Source organism: Paramormyrops kingsleyae, chromosome 7 (assembly GCF_048594095.1).
Source record: "Paramormyrops kingsleyae isolate MSU_618 chromosome 7, PKINGS_0.4, whole genome shotgun sequence".
Taxonomy (NCBI): Eukaryota; Metazoa; Chordata; class Actinopteri; order Osteoglossiformes; family Mormyridae; genus Paramormyrops; species Paramormyrops kingsleyae.
The window spans coordinates 15,182,250-15,202,363 of NC_132803.1; the positions used below are offsets into that span (position 1 = coordinate 15,182,250).

Below are 20,114 nucleotides of genomic sequence, written 5' to 3' on the forward strand. Positions count from 1 at the left end.
TTCCATGCCGTTGAAGGCCGCTCCAGTGGCCTGCACCTTAACTATAAAACCTGGCAAATATTCAGATGAATTGTTTTCCATGCCAGCTGTCACGGGCATTGTTCAGAAACGTTGTCATATTGTCATGCTTGGGTTTTACTCAGTCACAGCTTCTTTTCCTTCCTTTTTAAGTAGAGTTTGTATCTGTATTTTGCTTTGTTGCAGGATGACCGCCAGCAGCTGTTTGATTGTGCCTCTTGGCTTTTTGATGGTAACAAGTGGAAGCAAGAGCTATAGATTGAAATCAGAAGCATCGTGTGAAGTGAACTAGTTCAGAGATCTGTCTCTGGCATCACTGGCACGATTTCTCCTGGGAAGCTGAGAGCTCTAATTGGGCAGGTGCTAACCCTCCTTATTTAGGGCTTTGGGGTTGGAGCTTTGAGGTCCCAGCACTTACACTTTGGGCTTATCTTTGTGTTTGTCCGTGGATTACATCATACCATCATGCGGGGGACGGAAGAGATGTATTTATGTTTGAGTGTGTTCGGGGCATATTGGGATGAAAAATTGTTCACTGCTGTCGCAGTTTGAGCCCTCTTGCTGCCCCCCTCCCACTTCACTGTGTGAAGTGTTGCCATGTGACTGAAGTTCAAAGGAAGCAGCTGAATCTCCGGCTGCATCGCCATTGTCTCTGTCACCGTGCGTTGCGTGATCACGTTCCGTGTTACGTGTCTGTGTGTGTGCCTGCGTGTGCGGGGCACAGAATGAACGTGATGTCTCACGGTTGACGCTCCCCCAGCCCAGGGTGATTATAAATTTTGTGTGTGATTAATCTGCTGTGTGATTAGGAACACCGCTGTGTAATGACGCATTCTCTCACTGGGAAGGCTTGGCTCCTCTCTGGTCCTACCTGGAACATTAACTTAACCTTAAGTTACAGCTCATTCCCTGTCTGTTGAATGGTGTTATAGTAGATAAGGTTGTAGACTTAAGCTTTAAAATTATGATGGGTAGGTTTCAAACAGGATTCCTGTAACATTATCGTCCTGGATGCCATTATATAGTACTTTTGTTTGTGTAATTAAAAGTGATATGCTGTGATCAGTCTCATTTAGTCAGGCTTGGATGTCCCGTCTGCTCAGCTGAGCGTTGCTGGGGTGTTCACCTCTGTGTCTTTCAGTGCCATACAGACCTACCTGCAGAGGCATTAGCTTTGCCCGTCCACACCGGGTGTGATGAGCAAAGCTCAGCCACTCAGCCAGTGGGCTTGATTAGCTTATGGACAAGCAATGAGGTTACAAGATTAACTTAGTGCTTTCCAGGTGGGCAGCATCTGGCCGTATACTTGTGCCCCTGCAAAAAGGCCAGGTCTAAGGCAGGTGTGTGTGTGTGTGTGTGTGTGTGTGTGTGTGTGTGTGGCAGAGCACACTCACTCTCGGCATCGTAACTTTTTCGCTGCAGATCATCTTTCCGCTGCTCTGCAGTAACTGCACTATGTGACTCATCAGTAGTGTTGACCCAGGTCTGGAGGTGCCCCGTCTGCTGCGTGATGGGATGTGCCGTCTGGTTGAGGACCAGAATTGGCCTGCAGAGCTTGAACGCCTCATGGAGGATTGAGATACTCTTAGGGAGGTTAATGACCCTTATTACTCCCATCTAATTTGGTGGATTCTGGCTTGGTTTGGTTGTCTCTGTCTCTGAAAGGGGGTTGACTTTTTTCCTTAAATGTGTCACATCCCCTACAAAACCCCCTTGAGCTCATTTTGCAGGGACACCTCCCTGGGAGAGAGAAGTTGAAATCTGGTTGAATTGTGCCGGATTGCTAACATTTCTGAGTGTTCTTGACAAAATGTGGCTTACATTGTGAGCCCACAGTGTATTTATACTCTAACTAGAATTTAGGTCAGCGTCTCCCCCGGGGCTCTCAAAACCAGCTGGTCCAGCTGCCACGTCCTGAGCGGCGCATTGCTGCCGTAACACTAGACCCACACAGGCCTTCCGTAGGACGGCAGGCGGCCTGCCCTTCCAGAGAAGTGATAGCTGGAGAGGGGAATTCCCCTCCTGCCCCCACCCCCCTCAAGGGCAGTGCTGTCATGGGCAGACTCACAGGGAACCCTCTCAGTGCTGCTGCCTAAAATAACCCCTCAAAGGGCAGAGTTAGCCCACGTGTCTCTGCACGTCTGTGGGCGCCATCCCCATCAGCTCTGTTCATCCCTCTTTTCTTTGCGTTTCACTTGGATTCTGCAGGTTGGCTGTATGCATTTCAGGGCTTCTCCATTTCTGCATTTCGCCTGGGCTGACCTATAACACGTGCCACAGATCAAACATTGTTAAACAAAGTGCGGTGATCTAGTTAGGATTTGCAAGGGGGTCTTTCATTTAGTCTATCATTGAATTTTCCACAACTTTAAACGAATGATTATCCACCTATTCAGGGTATTTGTAGAAGCCTGTCCAATTAGTGTGACCCCACTGAAAACACGGAGTCTGATTTATGACTACAGGCCTGCGGTTTGGAGCTGATATTCTGAACGGTTCCCACGTTTCCCTTTATGAAAATAGAGTGGAATTTGGAGAATGCTTTAGAAGTTCAGCTGCACGTGGAAGGTTGGTGATATCAGTAAGTGCCTGGAAATCCTTCTCCTCACTCAGGTGTTGGGCCAACCTCATCTTCTCCTCTTTCTCAGATTATTCTCTGCTCAGCATTCAGGCTACTGAAAAGCAGAGGCTGATCAATGTTGGGAAAGGTATAGATTTAGATGTTAATTGACAAGCATTTGGTTTGCGTATCTGACAATGACCAAGACCCAGCTGTGATAATATGTCCTTTGTTGGCTGTGTGCATTTGTCTTTCTTTTACTGCATTCAGATCCCCAAATGAACATCGCACGCTGCTTGTCATATTGACGTAGAGGCGAACACAGCTCTCGCTTCATTTATAAAGTGTTATGTCGTATAATTAAATTACGGTGAATAAAACCAGAAGTGGAGGTTGTCATCATGTTGGAGCGCCAGGTCGTTTCCTCCTACGTTTCAACTGGCTGTGTTTATCTGTGACAGTGGGAGTCGCATTTGTTTTTTTTTTTTTTTTTGTGAAAAACAATGGTGTGTTCTGTCGTCGGATGTCAGAATGACGTTGAATATGTTCAGTTTTGTTGTAAACACAATAAGAAGCTCTAAAGGAACCTCAGAGGAACCTCTAATAACCGTCAGAAGGTGTCTGGTGCTCTGCGGGAACTTTGATCAAAAACTGTGCAGATTCGTTTGATTTGCCTTGTGACAGAATGTGACAGAAATGAGTAGCAGGTTAATAACCTCACCGATGATAAACCAGAGACGTCCAGGCACCAGTCAAGGGATTTTGAGGGGGAGGCCGGCTGGCTTTTGAACTTAGGTCATTCTGATCAGGAATTTCAGAAGGACATCATGTTTGCTGAAGGACCATTTCTACCTTGTTTCCTGTGTTCTTTTCCTTACCAGGACTAACTAGATAGTCAGACTTGTGGATCGGTAGCAGGCAGTCGCTGGTAAATCATAAGTGTATGGATCCTTTACTAGGGCAGAGTTCTTCGACTCCAGGTATAGACCTGAGAATGAATGCCTTCAGATGAGTTTGTAGTTTTTGGGCTTGGTGCGTCACCCATACAGCCCCAGGAGACCCCAAAATGCTCCTCCTAAGCAAAGACATAGTGGTGCTGCCTCCCATCTCCACACGTCTTGGGTCTGGTTACCCAAAGCCATCAGGTTTGAGCAGTCAGACCGCAAGGGTCACGGCTCTGGGTTCTAGAACAGTGCAATTCGGCTCCTGAGAGCCTCAATTTGAATGACCACCTGTTTTTGAATTTTTCAGCAAATTGTTTATTAAAGCTTCTCAAGCAGCCAAAATCTGCGGCAGTCTGCGTTGAGAGAGGTCCTCCTTGTCTGAATACGAGGCAGTCTGCGTTGAGAGAGGTCCTCCCTGCTCAGGTGTGCTGTCTTTAGAGGGCGATCTGGGCCCTGGAGGGAGCTTGACCTGCCTGCTGGTCTCTCACGGTGACTCACTCCCTTTAAGTGGCTGGCTTCGCTCTGACACTTAGCGAGGTGGGCAGCCGGGGCTTCTCTGCGCTGCTGCTGGGCTGTGGGGGTGGGCTGGTGGGGTGGTGCGCGGGGGATGTGGAGAGTGCCGCTGTCGGCCGCTGCGATCTCAAAACCAGCTGGTCCGGCCTCTGATCACACATCCTGTATTATATTGTTCATGACGAGTGGGATCTGGGCTCTTTTTCTGGGAAGCATGTAGCTTATAATGCTGCACGGCTCAGCTCTGACACTGTTACACTGACAGTCAGGGCCACCAAAGTCTCACCTCAGCGTGAGACAAACGAGATCCTGGCTGTTCCCCGGCAAGTCCATGGGCTGGGTGTTGTTTTTGTTATACTTTGTGGTCATGCTCTCCTGTTCCCTATGCCACACTGCGCCTGCAGAAATTCAAGGTCGGCTGATCCCCGGTTAGTTTGAACAGGGCCGCACAGACGCTGTGGATCTCTCTAAGGAGAGCCCTTCTTAGCCCTGACTGGGTGCAGGAGTGGCCTCTGTAGAGATGCAATCCCCAAAATTCCTCGACGTGGCCCGTCCGGTCCCCCAAAGGTACCTGGCTTGATTTTCTAGAAGAGCACAAGAGCTGGTGGTGAATTTAATGGTTGTGGCAGGGACCTCATGAAGGACCACACTCTCAGGGCATGTCTGTAAGGTGAAGAAGCAGCCTTGCATTCAAATAAGGGCCCAATGGCTGCTGCTTTTACTATGTTCACTATCTTCTGTGACGGCGCTAACGGTCACGTTCGCACGCACACACACACACACACACACACACACACAGCTGTTTCCGTCCCACTTTATCAAGTCCTCCATCACCTCCACATCCTCTGACTGGGCCACCTTATTGAGACCTGACAAGTAGCTATAGTCATACTTTAGACCTCAGTAGCGAGATGATGAGATGAAGCTGAAAGCCCACTGAGGCTCCAGGTAGTCACCTCCGTTTGGGAGGAGGAGCGTGTAAAATGGGTGATGCTGGAAGGCCTCCACGCCAGCGCAGTGATGCCGCCCGCGTGTCTCCCACAGGGGTGCCGTATCCGCCCACGACGCGCCTCTCCATGAAGGAGCTCTACGAGAACGGCAAACCCAAGGTGGAGGTGCTGAAGAGCCACCTGGTGAAGGAGGGCCGGCTGGAGGAGGAGGCGGCCCTGCGCATCATCAACGACGGGGCCAGCATCCTGCGCCAGGAGAAGTGCATGCTGGAGGTGGAGGCGCCGATCACAGGTGAGCTGCACCCCCTGTGCCCCCCCCCCCACGCCAGCAGAGGCACTGAAGCTCCTGGCACCTTTACTGCTGAATGAAAGCCTGACTCCCCTGGAACTCTGTTGGAGTTTGCCCCTGCCATTAACTCCTTGTTGGTGTTAGATGCATCCTGGAAGCTGCATTTACCCCTAATTTTACCACTTTCATGGTACATATAACAGGGATAAATTTTACGTCATAACGATTATGATGGATATAGAAACCAGAAGGTGACAGAATTCCGAGGACTTTGGTTGCAGCCCATAATAATGGTGCCAGATGTTATACGGCTTGTTGTGCCTGTGGCCCCCCCCCCCAGTGTGCGGCGATGTCCACGGGCAGTTCTTCGACCTGATGAAACTGTTCGAGGTGGGCGGCTCCCCCAGCAACACGCGCTACTTGTTCCTGGGTGACTACGTGGACCGGGGCTACTTCAGCATTGAGGTGGGTGCCAACGTCTCCGGGGGAGGTGGGGGGGGGGGGGGGGGGAGTTATAGCAGGCGGCTCCAATAGCTGATGCCCCATTTTAAGCTAAAGAACACAGCCTCTGACGCAATTACCTGGCTGAATGGTGTAAGAACAGGGCTTGACTGCGTCATCTCTAAATCGACTAGTGGCTAGATTGATAGTGATTTAATTCTGAATCATACCTGGACATGAAACTAATGATTGATGGGGGCTGAAATAACTTGAGACCTGGTCTTCAACCCTTAACCCCCCAGTTCACCGTTATGTTATATTCCATTCCATTGCCTTGGCAACTGCTTGGCAGGCCACCGTGGTGTGTGCTGTCCACTCAGTCGGAGCGGCGTTGTGGGTGGCACTCCTGGATTTGAGGGTGCTGATCCGTAGGAGATTATACTGATCCCTGATCAGTAATGGTAGATTCCAAAACAACAGCATTAACAAGCTCTAGGCTGCTGTGTTAGGACCTGATAGATAGATTAGACAGCCTACAGCTAAAAACAGCTGCAGACAAAGAGTAGGTTTAAATTCTTAAATAATCCATTTAACCATTTCTGGGACTCATCGCTGAAATTTTATTGCTCTTCTGAGTAGACAGGTGCGATGAAGGGATTAAAAATCCAGTTAGTCCAAAGTCCATGGACTGGCTGCAAGCCTATGGCCTAGGATAGACACCCAGGTTCCCCTTGCATTGTATGCAGAACAGATGTTTTTTAAGCTAAAATGTTTGTGCTGGCCTTGGTCATGCCTCGATCGCTGCAGGTCTTTGCTCTGATATTTGACGGCATGTGTGAATTTCATTGGCTGTTAGCACGTCTGGACAAAGCCCGTGTAAAGCATGCAGGTGGACCTGCAAAGGCCCATCTGCCCGATCAGACGGTGTAAAGCCACGGGCAGCAGACAGATCTGCAATAAGTTAGACAGGAAGTGATTCAGTGACAAAGGAAATGACCACATTAGTAGGCACGGTAGAGCTGTGTATTGAGTTTTTGAGTTTGTTCAGAGTCATAGGACATCATCAGGCAGTGGAACCACTACTGGGCCGGGCTGGAGAAAGATCTTCTACTATATCCAACAAGGGGCCCTTTGGTGGGCGGGCAAGTTCAGAGAAAGGCCTGTGCATGGTGAGGAGGGGATCTCCCTGTTCCTGAACCTGGGGAGCCCTGTGAGGTCTGGATGGGGGGGGGGGGGTACTGAGAGAATTTGGAGAAGCTGTTATTAGTGGGGGGTGCAATGAAAGTTGGAGGTTTTTGGGGGGGGGGGGTTCATGGGACCTTCTGATTAGTAGAAGCGTTTGATGTTGGACTGCAGGGAAACGGGAGAAATATGACTTGTCACTGATGAAAGGGGCAACTTTGCCGCATAGAGAGCATGGTGGGGTCTGAGACCCCCTGCCTCCCCACTGTGCTAGTGCCCAATAGGGCTAGGTCTTCTTGTTTAGCTCATCCCTCAACAACAAAAGCAGTTGGAACGGCAGCTCTCTCCCCTCCTCAGTAAAACCTCCTGTCCCATCTCTTGAGAGACGGCAGCATCAGCATGGTCTCCAGTTTACAGAGCCGCTTTATCTCGCTTTGTATCAGAAGGACTGTGCCATTCTGGCCGCCATTCGCACTCCAGGATCTGATGGCAGGAGCAGCTTAACCACATGCCAGTCAAAGGAGGGTCAAGGGCGCCCATTCATAGCTGCAGAGGGGCAGGGAGCTGTCCGGAACGCAGCCTTTCAGCTGGGTTTGTGAGCACTCACCAACCGTGCCCCCTAATCCAGAGGCGTTGGCAATGACCCAACAGCCATGGCCCATAATCCAGAGGCATTGGCAATGATCCAACCGCCGTGCCCCCTAATCCAGAGACATTGGCAATGATCCAACAGCTGTGGCCCCTAATCCAGAGGCATTGGCAATGATCCAACAGCCGTGCCCCCTAATCCAGAGGCGTTGGCAATGACCCAACAGCCGTGCCCCCTAATCCACAGGTGTTGGCAATGACCCAACAGCATTATTCTAGTTTGCTAACAACCTTTAGCCATTTAAACAGCTGCTGTTTATAAGTTTCTAACTGCTTGTTCACGTGCTGTTCTGCACGTGAGATGTCTTAATCATGGAAGAGCATATCTGGTACATGAATTATCATATGTAGATGTTTATGGACACCCCCCCCCCCATTGCTCTGTCTGGCCTGCGATGCTTAGTGCATCTCTGCTTTTTCATTCTGTCAAACACCTTTGCTCGTGTCTTTCTCTTCCCCTTGCTGACCTTTACCACCCCCTCCTGTCTCCTGAGTGAGAGCCGCCATCCTGCCTTTGATGAAAGGGCGCAACATCCCTTTTGATTGTGACTTGTGCTTTTCGGTCCGCGGTTGGGGAGCAGGATGCCCCCCGAAACCACAGTGGGAGAGGGCATGGGGGCAGGGATCTAAGCCTGGCCTGGCCGCGCCGAGAACGCAGTGCGGGGGGGGGGAGTAAAGGCACGTTCCTCTCTGGCACGTGGTCTTAAAGGCCATCGTCGGCTGCTGAACTCACTCCGCTTTGGATCAGAAGGAACTACATGGTAAACAGACCCACTGTGAGTTCAGCGCTCGATGATGTCAAAGCTTGTGCAAAACCATTTTCACAAGTGTGTGCACTTCTGCTTATCTGTAATTTCGGTGTGCACCCAGGAAACCCCAGACTGCTCTGGCTCGTGCGCCTCACCCCACACCCGCTTCTTCTGGATCCCTCTCATAGACCCAACCCTTTTTTTGCAGTGTGTGCTCTTCCTCTGGACCCTGAAGATCAACCATCCGACCACACTCTTCCTCCTCAGAGGCAACCACGAGTGCCGGCATCTCACAGAGTACTTCACCTTCAAACAGGAGTGTAAGTACCGCCTTGCGCTGCATGTGTGTGATTTCCCCGTGATGGGCAGCTTCAGGCCTAATGACCCACTCCCATGTGAGACCGCAGGGCCCAGTCATCAGGTCTGTGGCCCTGGACAGTGATCAGAAAGCTGGGACTCGTGAAATTCACACCTGCTAGTGGAAAAAGCTCCCTGCCTCAGACCTGCTGTGGCAGAGGAGAGAAGACCGACTGAGTTTCACATTTGTACATTCTTAGTCTGAATTTCTGCATGTATCTGAACATGCTGTTGATGGGGTCCTTGTGCCCTGTGTCCTGTGCATCTGGCTTCGGTCTAACCATCATCTGAGACAGTGGCACAGTAAGAGGTCAGGGGTTAAAAAAATTTAGAGCATCATTGGATTGGCCTGGGTTGGGAACCAAATATATTATGCTTCCATGGGGCTGAAAGTGTCTAGCGGTGCCCCTGAAGGAAATTAGTAAAGTCATGCACAGCATGACGATGTTTCGGTCAACAACGGACTGCATGAGCAACGGTGGTCCCATAAGATGATGATGGAGCTGGAAAAAGCGTCGCCTAGTGACATCGTAGTGCAACGTGTTACTCGTGTGTTTGTGGTGAGGCTGGTGTAAACAGACCTACTGCGCTGCCAGTCGTGTAAAATATAGCACATACAATTATGTATAAAACATAATACTTGATAATGATAAAAACAACTAGTGGTTAGTGGTTTATGTGTTTACTATATGAACGTTTTATCACTATTTTAGAATGTACTCTTTCTACTTGTATAAGAAATTTTGCTGTGAAACAGTGCGCTATACCAGCCAGGTTTGTGTAAGTGAACACTGATGTTCACACAATGCTGAACGTTGTATTTCTCAGGATATTTCCCTGTCATTAAGCGACGCATGACTCTATTGCTTTTTTTATTTTTAACTTTTAACACCTTTTTTTGCACTGTTCTCAGGACATAAACCTAATTTGACTCATGGGTGTGTGTGTGTGTGTGTCTGTGTGTGTGTGTAATCATCTTAATGCAATGGTTTGTGTCTCCACTTCGCACTAATTTAATGCCCCTCCAACTCACTCCGTGCCTCCTGTCCCAACACGAACTCATTCAGATTGACCGTGACGATGTGCCATAAAATGTGGAATTAACTTCAGTTGCGTAACGGAGGAGAGCATCTGGCATTGAGCAGTCTGGGGCACCAGCACAACACCGTCCTTATCTGGCCAATCAGCATGCGACTGCCTGTGTGACAGTGAAGGCCCGCCTTAAGGCAGTGATAGTCACAGGCACCGTCAGCCCTAAGTTTCTGTGTTTTGCTTTTGTGTGTGTGTGTGTGTGTGTGTGTGTGTGTGGGTGTGTGGGTGTGGGTGTGTGAGAGAAGTTAACCTTGACCTTGTGCATGGGGTGTGAGCTGCTTGCTGCTAGATGGAAATGAACTTAAGAGAACTGTGACCATCATCACCAGAAAAGTTGCCCATTTGATACTGGTTATATCAGTCCTTTGGGGGAAACCATGTAAATTACATGGAACTGGAGATGGTGGGAAGACACAGATCAGTGAAGTGCTGTGTTGATCCAGGCTGTGGGACCCTCTGCCCCTTGCAGGTAAGATCAAGTACTCTGAGCGCGTCTATGACGCCTGCATGGAGGCCTTCGACTGCCTGCCACTGGCCGCCCTACTGAACCAGCAGTTTCTCTGCGTGCATGGCGGCCTGTCCCCCGAGATCAACTGTCTGGATGATATCAGGAAGGTAAGTAGCACCGTGCTGTGTGGGGGGGGGGCAGGCTAGCCGGGAACGCCCCAAATACCCTGATACAAACTGGGGGCCAATGTTGCCAGGATCTATAACAAGGTCAGGCTCCCCCCCCCCAGTGTGGATTATTACAGACTGAGCTGGGTTTATGGAAAGGGAGAGTGTGAAAGTGATGGGGCTCCCACTGAGTCTGGCTGCTCTTTGTCCACAGTTAGACCGCTTCAAGGAGCCCCCGGCCTTTGGGCCCATGTGCGACCTGCTGTGGTCCGACCCGGGCGAGGACTACGGCAGTGAGAAGTCATCGGAGCACTTCATCCACAACAGTGTGCGGGGGTGCTCCTACTTTTACAGGTACGCTGCTGCCCCGGGGCAGGTAGCTGCTGATGGTAATAATGAGAATGAGGTTAGTGGAGCCTTTATCCAAAGCCGCTTCCAGATCCCACAATATTATCCGTTTCTGGAGCAGACTGTTTTTCCAGGTTAATTATCTGTTTTATAAATGTATGATTAGGGTCATACGTTTTCATGTCAGACGATTCCAGCCCCCTCTTACCCGCTGTTGTGTTACAGTCCCTTCCTCTTGCCCGGCTTTCAGATGGCTGTGCTTCTCAGCAGTTGTGTCGTGATGAGATAAAACCCCTGGTAGCCTCTGCTGTCCTGTTAACTGGCTTGCGGGGGCTGCTCTGGCCCCTCCCACATGTAACCAAACACAGGTGTCTAGACATCAACTGCAAAAAGTGGCTAAGCGAACAGTCTCTGCCGCTCGAGTGGCCGTATACCTTTGTCAGACTACAGCTTACTGCCTTTACAGCTCAGCCCTCCCCTCCCCCACTTTTGGAAGTAGGGGGCCTTGAGGACAGAAATAGTTACCAATAATTGCTCAGAGCAGGTCAGGCTGAGGCGAGACCTCATGTGGGATCAGAAACCCCGCCTGCTCTGGTCAGAACTGCAGTGCTGAAGTAGAACTGGTCTCCTCCTTTTCGTCTAAGTGTTCCTTCCTCTCTTTCTCCCCCCACCCCTGCAGTTACCCAGCAGTGTGTGACTTCCTGTTAAACAATAATTTGTTGTCAGTCATAAGAGCGCATGAAGCACAGGATGCTGGGTAAGTAAGATATGCGTCACAGACTCTGGTTAAGGCAGCAGCTGCATGTCTTTGTGCCCGAAAATGTGGGTAATTTGTTTTAAAGTCTGACCAGTAGATAGTTCAGCTGGCAGTTCACACCACCAGCATGGAAATCCAGTGGCATATGTGTAGATTAATGTCTTTAAATGTCAGTCTGCTTTAATTTCATTGGAATGGGTAATTTAGTTTGATTAGGAAGGGAAATGTTAAAGCGTCCTACATTACCTGTCATGTGGATTTATATCCCTTCTTCCTTAGCTACCGGATGTACAGGAAAAGCCAGACGACAGGATTTCCATCATTAATTACCATCTTCTCTGCACCAAACTACTTAGATGTATACAACAACAAAGGTATGTATGACGGCTGTTTTTATCCGGAGGAGTTCTGGAGTGTGTGTGTGTGTGTGTGTGTGTGTGGGAGGCTGTCAGTGAGCGTCTCATTGCTCTCTACGTCAGACAGCATCTCTGAGTGCTCATACACGTGGGTGCCATTGTCCACCAGTCTGAGTGATGATGTCTCCAGGCAATATAAATCTCAGCTGCTGTGAATCGACTGTCCTACAAAATAACATCCAGCTTTCCTTGATGAGGCAGGGGGCCCCTTCATCTCGCCTAAGCACCTTTAAACATTCTGTGCTAATTCCATTATGTCATTTCGCCCACTTTATACAGCTGGATACGTAAGCCAGGTAGGTTTAGAACTTATGCTTTAGACTTCACACCTGTAACACTCCCGGAAGGAGCTTCCATTCCAGAATCCAGGAGGAGAACTGAACAGACAACATGTTGTGAAGGAGGGTTCATTTCCTTGTTTTGTGTGACAGCGTATTGTCAAGTACCTGTTCTGCTGATTTTTGGTGAAAGTGGTTGTACCCTTTGTATCAGGAAGCCATCAGCTTCTGTTTTCCTATCTGTGCTGTATTTTCCCTGAAGATAACCACCATGTGGTCCCTGTTATTCTTTATTCTGCCCTCACCCCATAGCCGCCGTGCTTAAGTATGAGAACAACGTCATGAACATCCGACAGTTCAACTGCTCCCCCCATCCCTACTGGCTGCCCAACTTCATGGACGTCTTCACGTGGTCCCTGCCCTTCGTGGGGGAGAAAGGTGAGCTCAGCTTCTGGGCGTTTCTCTGCTGTTTGCTAGTGCCGACCCAGTGTGGTGACATGATCGTCCGGGAAGGTTTTTTCACGTTACCGCTGACCCAGTGTCCCCATAATGCCTGACGTGACGTCTGTCCCTCCCCAGTGACAGAGATGCTCGTGAATGTGCTGAACATTTGTTCCGACGACGAGCTGATGTCAGAGGGAGATGACACCTGCGAAGGTATGTCACCTGTAACGTCACCTTGTGACGGGTCCCTGTCAGTCTGATTTAGCTGAATCTGCAGTGACTTTCAATGCACATTTCCAGTTAACAGCTGCTCTTCTGTGGTTTTGAAACTGAGACCAATCTCCCCTAAATCGTGTCACTTTGAGCAAACATTTCCTGGGTTTGGCTGATGATTAGAACAGAGCAGCACTGCAAAAAAATGTAACTCAGCCAGAAAAATACAGGCTTTCAATTTCCTGCTCATTTTTATGCAAGCAAGCAAAATATTTGCTATTAACCTGATTCTGTCACTGAAACTGTTTGTTTGCTGTCAGTTGTCATTTCTCAGAAGATAGTAATTTGAGGAAGTGTACCAATGAGAGTATAAAGCGGAAAGCTGTTTTGAGTATCAGATTATTTCTGAACTGGCTAACATCTGCTGGAGCTTATGCTCTAATGGTTTTTAAGGTTTGTTGTTTTCCGGTTATCCCACTAAAAATACACAAGAAGGTCAGCATGTGCTGCTTTTAATGGTTTCAGAGTGATTTTCTTTTCTTTTTGCAGTAGACTGGGGGGTCGTTAATAAGGCTGCGTATGTAGCCACCCTGTAGAATGTATTAGGCTATATTTTGGGATCTTTGAGCCGTCGCCCCAATGGACAAAATCTAGACGTTCATGTTGAAGGAGAGAGGAGATTGTCCCGTCCTATTATTTGATTCCCCCATGGGATTCAGCAGACTTCCAAAGTTTTAACGTTCAGACGCATTTAGAATCTTAGCCAGAGCTGTGCTGTCAATGGGCCGCTCCTTAAGACCGCTCACTGTCACTAGCAGTGATCACACGTCCGACATCTGACGAGTTTCTCCCTGCGTAAAGGTGGCACACCGGCCGTGCGGAAGGAGGTCATCCGGAACAAGATCCGCGCCATTGGCAAGATGGCAAGAGTTTTCTCCGTCCTCAGGTGAAAGCAGCTCTTTTCTGCCTATTTCTGAACCTGAAACACTTGTGTAAGCCTGGCTAGGCTTGTGTGGTTCATTCAGTCTGAGCCAGCTGGGCGTTTATAAAGATAAGTGCTCCACACTGCATTTGGTTCCTGAGAAATCCTGCCCTGTGCCATCGGTCTCTCACTAGGTCATAATACATGGGCGAAGCAGCACGATTAGCTTCCACTCAGTAGGTTTTCATTATTAAAATCAAGCTGACATCAATGACTCTTGTAAGATGATGTAACGACATTGGCTGCTGTTATTGGTTGATAATTCTGCTCTGCATCAGCATGACTGTTTCACAGCAGAGGCACCTTGGTGTTTCCTTACTGGGTCTGTAGCCGTCTGCTGCCTTGTGTCACGGTCATTGCTGATGCCCCTGTGTCTCTGTTTCTCCCCCCAGAGAGGAGAATGAGAGCGTGCTAACCCTGAAGGGTCTCACCCCCACCGGGACGCTGCCCCTGGGGGTGCTTTCGGGAGGCCGACAGACCCTGCAGAGCGGTATGTTTGCACCCCCACTGCCATGTCTACTTTTGCCTTAGTGTGTGGGTTGAGAAGGGAGGTTTGACTTGACAATGTGCCCCCCCCCCCGCCATAAGCATTAGCCTTTCTGCTGTCACTCTCTGTGTTCAGTGTCTGCCTTGCGCCGGTTACATCGGCACGCCTTTAACGAGCAGGTTCATGTTGACGAGCATTAAATGGATCAGTATGCATTCACTGAATCAGGGCTCTCTTAGGTAGTTTCAGTACTTAATTGAGCCAAGTACAGGATGATCGTGCCAATGACAGTAAAAAACAACTATTTGTGCTGACTAAACAATTCTCAAAACGATAAGCAGAGTGTGCTTCCTCGCCTGATATAAAGATGGTGAAACAGCCGTAAGCAGATCAGCTTATTTCACTCTGCTCTCGGCAGAAAGCCCCGCATCGGACTTCCCTGAGGGCCTTTATGGGGCCTCAGTCATGCCCATGCAAATGGGCAGCAATGAGCAGAAGCAGCCCACTGTTGGCTCTGAGCGGCCGTTCTGCGCAAATCCTCAGCAGAGGAATAAAACCGGAAGAGCCAAGAGGGCTGTAGTCGAGTTGGTACATGTTAGCCTCTGGGTAGAATCAGTGAGTCCCAAGCACCAATCAGAGCTGCCTGAACGCTGCTGTTCAGTATAAAGCTAAAGCACAGGGCCCGGTCCTGCTTCTAAGCATGCTCAGTCAGCCATCCCCCATTAAAAACACTAAAAGTCCTTGACCTTTAAAGAGATGTGACTGAAGGTTTGAGTTTAATCATAACTGAATGTTTTTGCAGATGATCGCACCCTCGGTGACTATTAGAGTTGCAGTTTTGATGAATCACGGGGGGGCCTCGAGAGAAGTTGGTCGAACGTGCAGTTTGGCAGCGATTCAGCCGTGGCGTGTAATGAAACACGCTCCAGCGCCCCCGTCTGCACTGATAAACACTTATTGCTTTATGAAGGCCCCCTTGTCTCGGGGGTTGTGGGTGCCATTGAGGCTCTGCTGTGAGGCTGTAGTCAGGCGTGAGCAGATCAAACGCGGCGCTTCTCTAGAAACTTGAGCCAACAGGCTGAGCTCTTTTCCTCCCAGAATGCTTTGCGCGCTGTAGTACTCTGCTTCTTTAAACATGGGTGTGGTGGGGAAGCAAAGGAGGGTGGGTGATGTAGTTCTGGGTGTGGTTGGGAAGCAGAGGAGGGTGGGTGATGTAGTTCTGGGTGTGGTTGGGAAGCAGAGGAGGGTGGGTGATGTAGTTCTGTCTCACAGCCAGCAGTGACATGCTTCAAGGTCTCCTGCCTGCTCTTCCTGTCTCTGGCTTCACCTTTAACCTGACTGCCTAACCCCGGGGAGGTGGGTGGGGGCGGGGTTAGGCGACTGGCTGACTGCTGTGGGTATGTCTGATGGTGTTGATAACCCAACTTACTGTCTCTTCCCCCTTCCCTCCCATTGGTTTTTGTTTTGTTTTGGCATGGCACTACTACTCATGCTTACACAGCCACCGTAGAGGCAGAAGAGGCACGAGGTATGACAGCGGTCTGTGTGTGTATGTGTGTCTCTTTGAGACTCATTGTGACTCTCACCCCCCTGCCCCCCACCACCTTGGAGTTTATTGTATTGTTTGTGGGTTTATTACATCGTGCTGTTTGGTGCTGTTTTGAAAACTGGGGACTCTTGCACGACCAGCGAGTGCTTCTATATAAAGGTTTTGGCCGGCGTAGGTTCATGGGATCCGCAGAGAAAGAGGTCGCCATGGGCTACTCATGGTCTTAGGATGTTTTAGCCTTGTTGATTGTTATTTTTAGGGTAAAGAATCATGAACTGACTTGAGCTTACCACTAGAGTGTAGTGGGAATGATTGGTGAGTTACTGTAAGACATCCCTGGATGACGGTCTCTGGTTTTGGAAGCTTTTCTTTGACCTAGATAGTTGCTCTGATGTTTGAAATTTGCGTCTTCAAAGACTGAATTAACTTTTTATTCTGTTGTATGTCACCTGCCCAGTAGCTGCGTGCTGGGGTTCAGTCCCTCTCCTCCTCACCCCGTCTCTCCTCCCCCCATCTCCCACCTTGTCCCTCCCTCATCTTTTCCCTCCCTCCTCCTCATCTGTCTCTCCCTCTCGCCGCTGGTATGAGTTATTTTTAGGGTAATCATGTTACGCTACTTGGCCGGCACAGCGCTCCGTTTGTTTTCCATGAAAAGTAACACTTTTGGCTCGGCCCACGGCCTGTCGGTCAGCTTCAGCGAAGATGGCGTGTTCCGTCGCTCGCGCATGTCCGCCAGATCTGTGGTGCTGCGTGAGGCACCGGCCAAGTTCCGCGTTTCTCCTGGTTGTGCAAGAGTGAACCGTTTTCTTCAGAAGCGCCCTGCTCGTTGGGGCGATTCTGAATGACACACATCAGTGTCTTTCGTACTTGTGGCTTTTCTGTCGTCCTGTGATGGTCCTATAAATATCATTGTTTTGTTTTTTTTTAAGTACTTGTTTGCCCCCTTCGGCCATAAGGTTTCTCACAGAATTGTTTGGCTCTTTCCCTGTTCCGTGGCTCCTGGAACAGTGCGTGGGCTGGTCCTCCCACCCAACAGCGAACAAAACACAAAACGACTACTAGCAAATGTTTTCAGCCTGTTAATCACGAGGCCATTCTGGTTCCAAGTCATCATTTGTAGTCCTACTTCCTGAAGGCACGAGGGGCAGCAAGTACGATGAAGGAAAAACAAAGGCGTGGCTGTCGGGGTGTGTGTGTGTCTGTGCGCGTGTGTGTGTGTCTGTGTGTGTGTGTGTGTTCATGTAGTCAGTGGTGACTTGGTTGTCACCACTGCACTGTGCTCTTTGTTCCCGTTGGTCCATCCTGCTGTTCCGTCTCGTTGCGTTGATGCTCTTACTGTGCAAACTGCTATTAATGAAATGCGCCCCCCCCCCCCCCCCAACCACGCTACCACGGCCCCACCACGAAGTAAGTGAGATGCTTTCATTTTATTTATTTATTTAATTTTTACTGAAAGACACCCCCATCATTTGTACAAGAATGATGCAACACAGAATGCCCAGTCATTCCTGTGGGGTGGGGGCTTCTGTATGGTTCAGTCAGTTTTCTGAGGGATAGAATAATAAAATTGTCACCCCTTTTTCAATCCGTTTGAGCCTCTGTGGGCGTGAAGGCATCCAAGGTCAACACAGACGTGGCATGTGCATCATCCACCGGGGTTTGCTTCACGCTGGGGAGGGTGTCGAAGGCCACTTGCAACTGCAGTGTCTCTCGTTTGATTAATGAGACTGTCAGTCACTTCGGGGACAGGATCTGTGTTACTGGGAACAGGGGTTATTGATGGACTTTGTATTCTTTGGTTTGCAGTGTTTTCCTCCTCTTTTAGTGATGTTCATGTCATCGGCAGGGTATCTAAGGTGCTGGCGATGAGACCGGCCGTAACCCATCCAGGTCGCATTAGGTGGCAGGGTCGAGGTCCCGCCAATCCACTTCCCGTTGGTCTCATCCGCGCTCTGTCTCTCTCTCCTTCAGCCATTCAAGGCTTCAACCCTCAACACAAGATTCAGAGCTTTGAAGAGGCCCGCGGTCTGGATCGGATAAACGAGAGGATGCCACCGCGGAAAGACAGCGTGCAGGCCGATGGCACCTCCGCCAACTCTCTCAGCTCCGCCAACTCGCCAGACAAGAATGGCACCAACTCCCAGGCATAAGGCAGCCGCCTCTCAGCCCCTCCCTGCTTCCCGCCCGCTGCACTCTTTTGTTCCCTGCCCCCCTTTTGCCCAGCCCACTGCTAGAAGCCCCGCCCCCCCCCTGACCACACCTCCCCCCCCCCCCCCCAGTCTGGCTGTCATGGGACAGGCAATCAAATGCACACCACAACCCAGATGGGGAGATATGGCACCTAAGACGAGTTTAGAAACAAATTGAGACCCTATTTATTTATTAAGGTATGATAAAAATGAAATGCATAAACATGTCATAGTTGAAAATGAATAATTCCACAATGTATTGTTATAAAAGTATTTATTATATATATATATATATATATATATATATATATATATATATATATATATATATATATATATATATGCAGAAATGGGTTGGGCTATCATTACTGCAGTGAACATCAATAACCCTGTTTTCTAAGTTTGAGTTGATCTCTGACATTATGTCCAGTGACACCTTTTTATCGATCGGCACTTAATGGCCGCTCGATCTTTCTTCTAGTGTCTTTCATGTGCGTCGTGAGGGAACGTTATAAAATGATCCGGTGTGCGTCTGCCCAGGAAGCAGCCATAGGGGGTCCATTCAGGACAGGAGAATAAGTGTGATTAACAGCCTCCAACGTGCGCTTGTTTACTGTGGCTGCATGTATGTATTTATGAAGTTCCCTTTAATGTGATCATGTGTTTTGTCTGAGGAAGCATGAAAGGTTACCCAGAATTCCGTACCAGTGACATCATTACAGAATATCCGTTAGCTGGTGTTTCTGCGCTCACTCTCCCTCGAGGGTCGCACGCTCTCGGATCTGAACCAGTTCACCGTCAGTGTGTGCATCATGGAGGGGATGGCATAGGTGTGCCGTAAGCTGAGATCGGTGTGTCGGTGCCTGTGAACAAGGGCAGAGAGAGCATCCGGCCGTGCTAAGTGCTTTCTGGTCCCAGCAAGTCTCCTTGCCAAAACACGGCAGAGCCACGGTGACGCGGTTTCAGGGTGAGCCGTGGTCTTGTAGCAGGGGCCGGAAGCAAGCAGGGCCCATCTTCGGGTCAGGAGCCCCTGACCTGGTACCCGACTGAGCCAGTAGGGGGCGTCGGCTCGGTTTAGACGGCTAATATTTAGGGGCAGATGGGTGCACACTTTGGCACATACACCTGCCCCCAAACAGGTGTAGGTCCCGCCCGGCTTACAGTGGGGTGTCACGGCATGTGAACAGCGAATCGCACTCAGCCTTGTCGGAGCACGGCCAGATGGGCGCGTGCAGCGGCGGATTTTTATTATTACCATCGTTTTTCCTTTCGGTGCAATTCCTCATTTTCACCACCTCTGTTATTGCCGTTCCTTTTTCTACCGCGCCTGCCAGCCTTCCCACATGTGAGGCATTATCTGAATGTATCTTCACACAGTTCAGCTGGATGGTTTGCCATATATATATATATATATATATATATATATATATATATATATATATATATATATGAGTAAATATGCTATATATAATGTAAAGTCTGCCTGTATATTTAAGCACCCCCCCAGTGCTACCAGCCCGTTCACGGCAGGGTTTCAGTTTGGGGGCGTCCTGTTGTCTGATTATACGTTGCTGTATTTGCAGTTTGTTTTTCTTTCGATGTTAAATGCAAAAGTTAAAAACGTGTTTTCTCTTACGGCAAACCGATCTGCCACATGATTCCTCTGGTCTTGATCTGTGAGGTTTTCTAACTTGCAAATATCCCTCTTCATCTTTCTTTATGTGTGTATGTGTGTGTGTGTGTGTGTGTGTGTGCGTGCGTGCGTGCGTGCGTGTGTGTGTTCTGTCTTTGTTCTTTGTTTTCCAGCCTCTCTTGTATGCTCTGTCAGGGAAAAGTGTGTTATGTGTGTGTGGAAACCAGGCAGACCTCTCTTCCACAGGCATGCTTGCTCTTACTCGTAAGTTTTCATACGCCTTGTTCCCACAAGTCCGTGCTCATTACGGTTTGTGTGCCTGTGCCTCGCCCTCTCCTTTCACCTTCCCCAGCTATTCTCTTTACCATAATTCTGGAATGCCTTCCTACCTGTTCAGTACTTTGGTGTAGCCTTCAGAAGCGTGTACTCTAGGGGGCGCCCTAACTGTGACTCTCCTAGA

General features: G+C 49.4%; 1 protein-coding gene across 5 annotated transcripts in view; it reads left to right on the top strand.

Annotated features, from left to right (window-relative positions):
* The window catches only part of LOC111849849 (serine/threonine-protein phosphatase 2B catalytic subunit gamma isoform-like), a 29,379-nt gene extending 11,279 nt beyond the window's left edge, over positions 1-18,100 (top strand). For 2 of the 5 annotated variants that reach the window (XM_023823104.2, XM_072714392.1), the window contains 12 exons: positions 5,080-5,277; positions 5,615-5,739; positions 8,503-8,614; positions 10,213-10,358; positions 10,573-10,712; positions 11,386-11,463; positions 11,743-11,837; positions 12,470-12,595; positions 12,737-12,814; positions 13,676-13,760; positions 14,189-14,286; positions 15,785-17,946. In XM_023823104.2, the coding sequence (XP_023678872.2) occupies positions 5,080-5,277; positions 5,615-5,739; positions 8,503-8,614; positions 10,213-10,358; positions 10,573-10,712; positions 11,386-11,463; positions 11,743-11,837; positions 12,470-12,595; positions 12,737-12,814; positions 13,676-13,760; positions 14,189-14,286; positions 15,785-16,059 (1,556 nt within the window). In that variant the 3' untranslated portion in view covers positions 16,060-17,946. Of the gene's footprint in view, positions 1-5,079; positions 5,278-5,614; positions 5,740-8,502; positions 8,615-10,212; positions 10,359-10,572; positions 10,713-11,385; positions 11,464-11,742; positions 11,838-12,469; positions 12,596-12,736; positions 12,815-13,675; positions 13,761-14,188; positions 14,287-15,784 lie in introns of all 5 variants that reach the window. The other 3 variants (XM_023823105.2, XM_023823106.2, XM_023823107.2) reach the window with 3 other exon arrangements.
* The last annotated feature ends 2,014 nt before the right edge of the window (positions 18,101-20,114 follow it).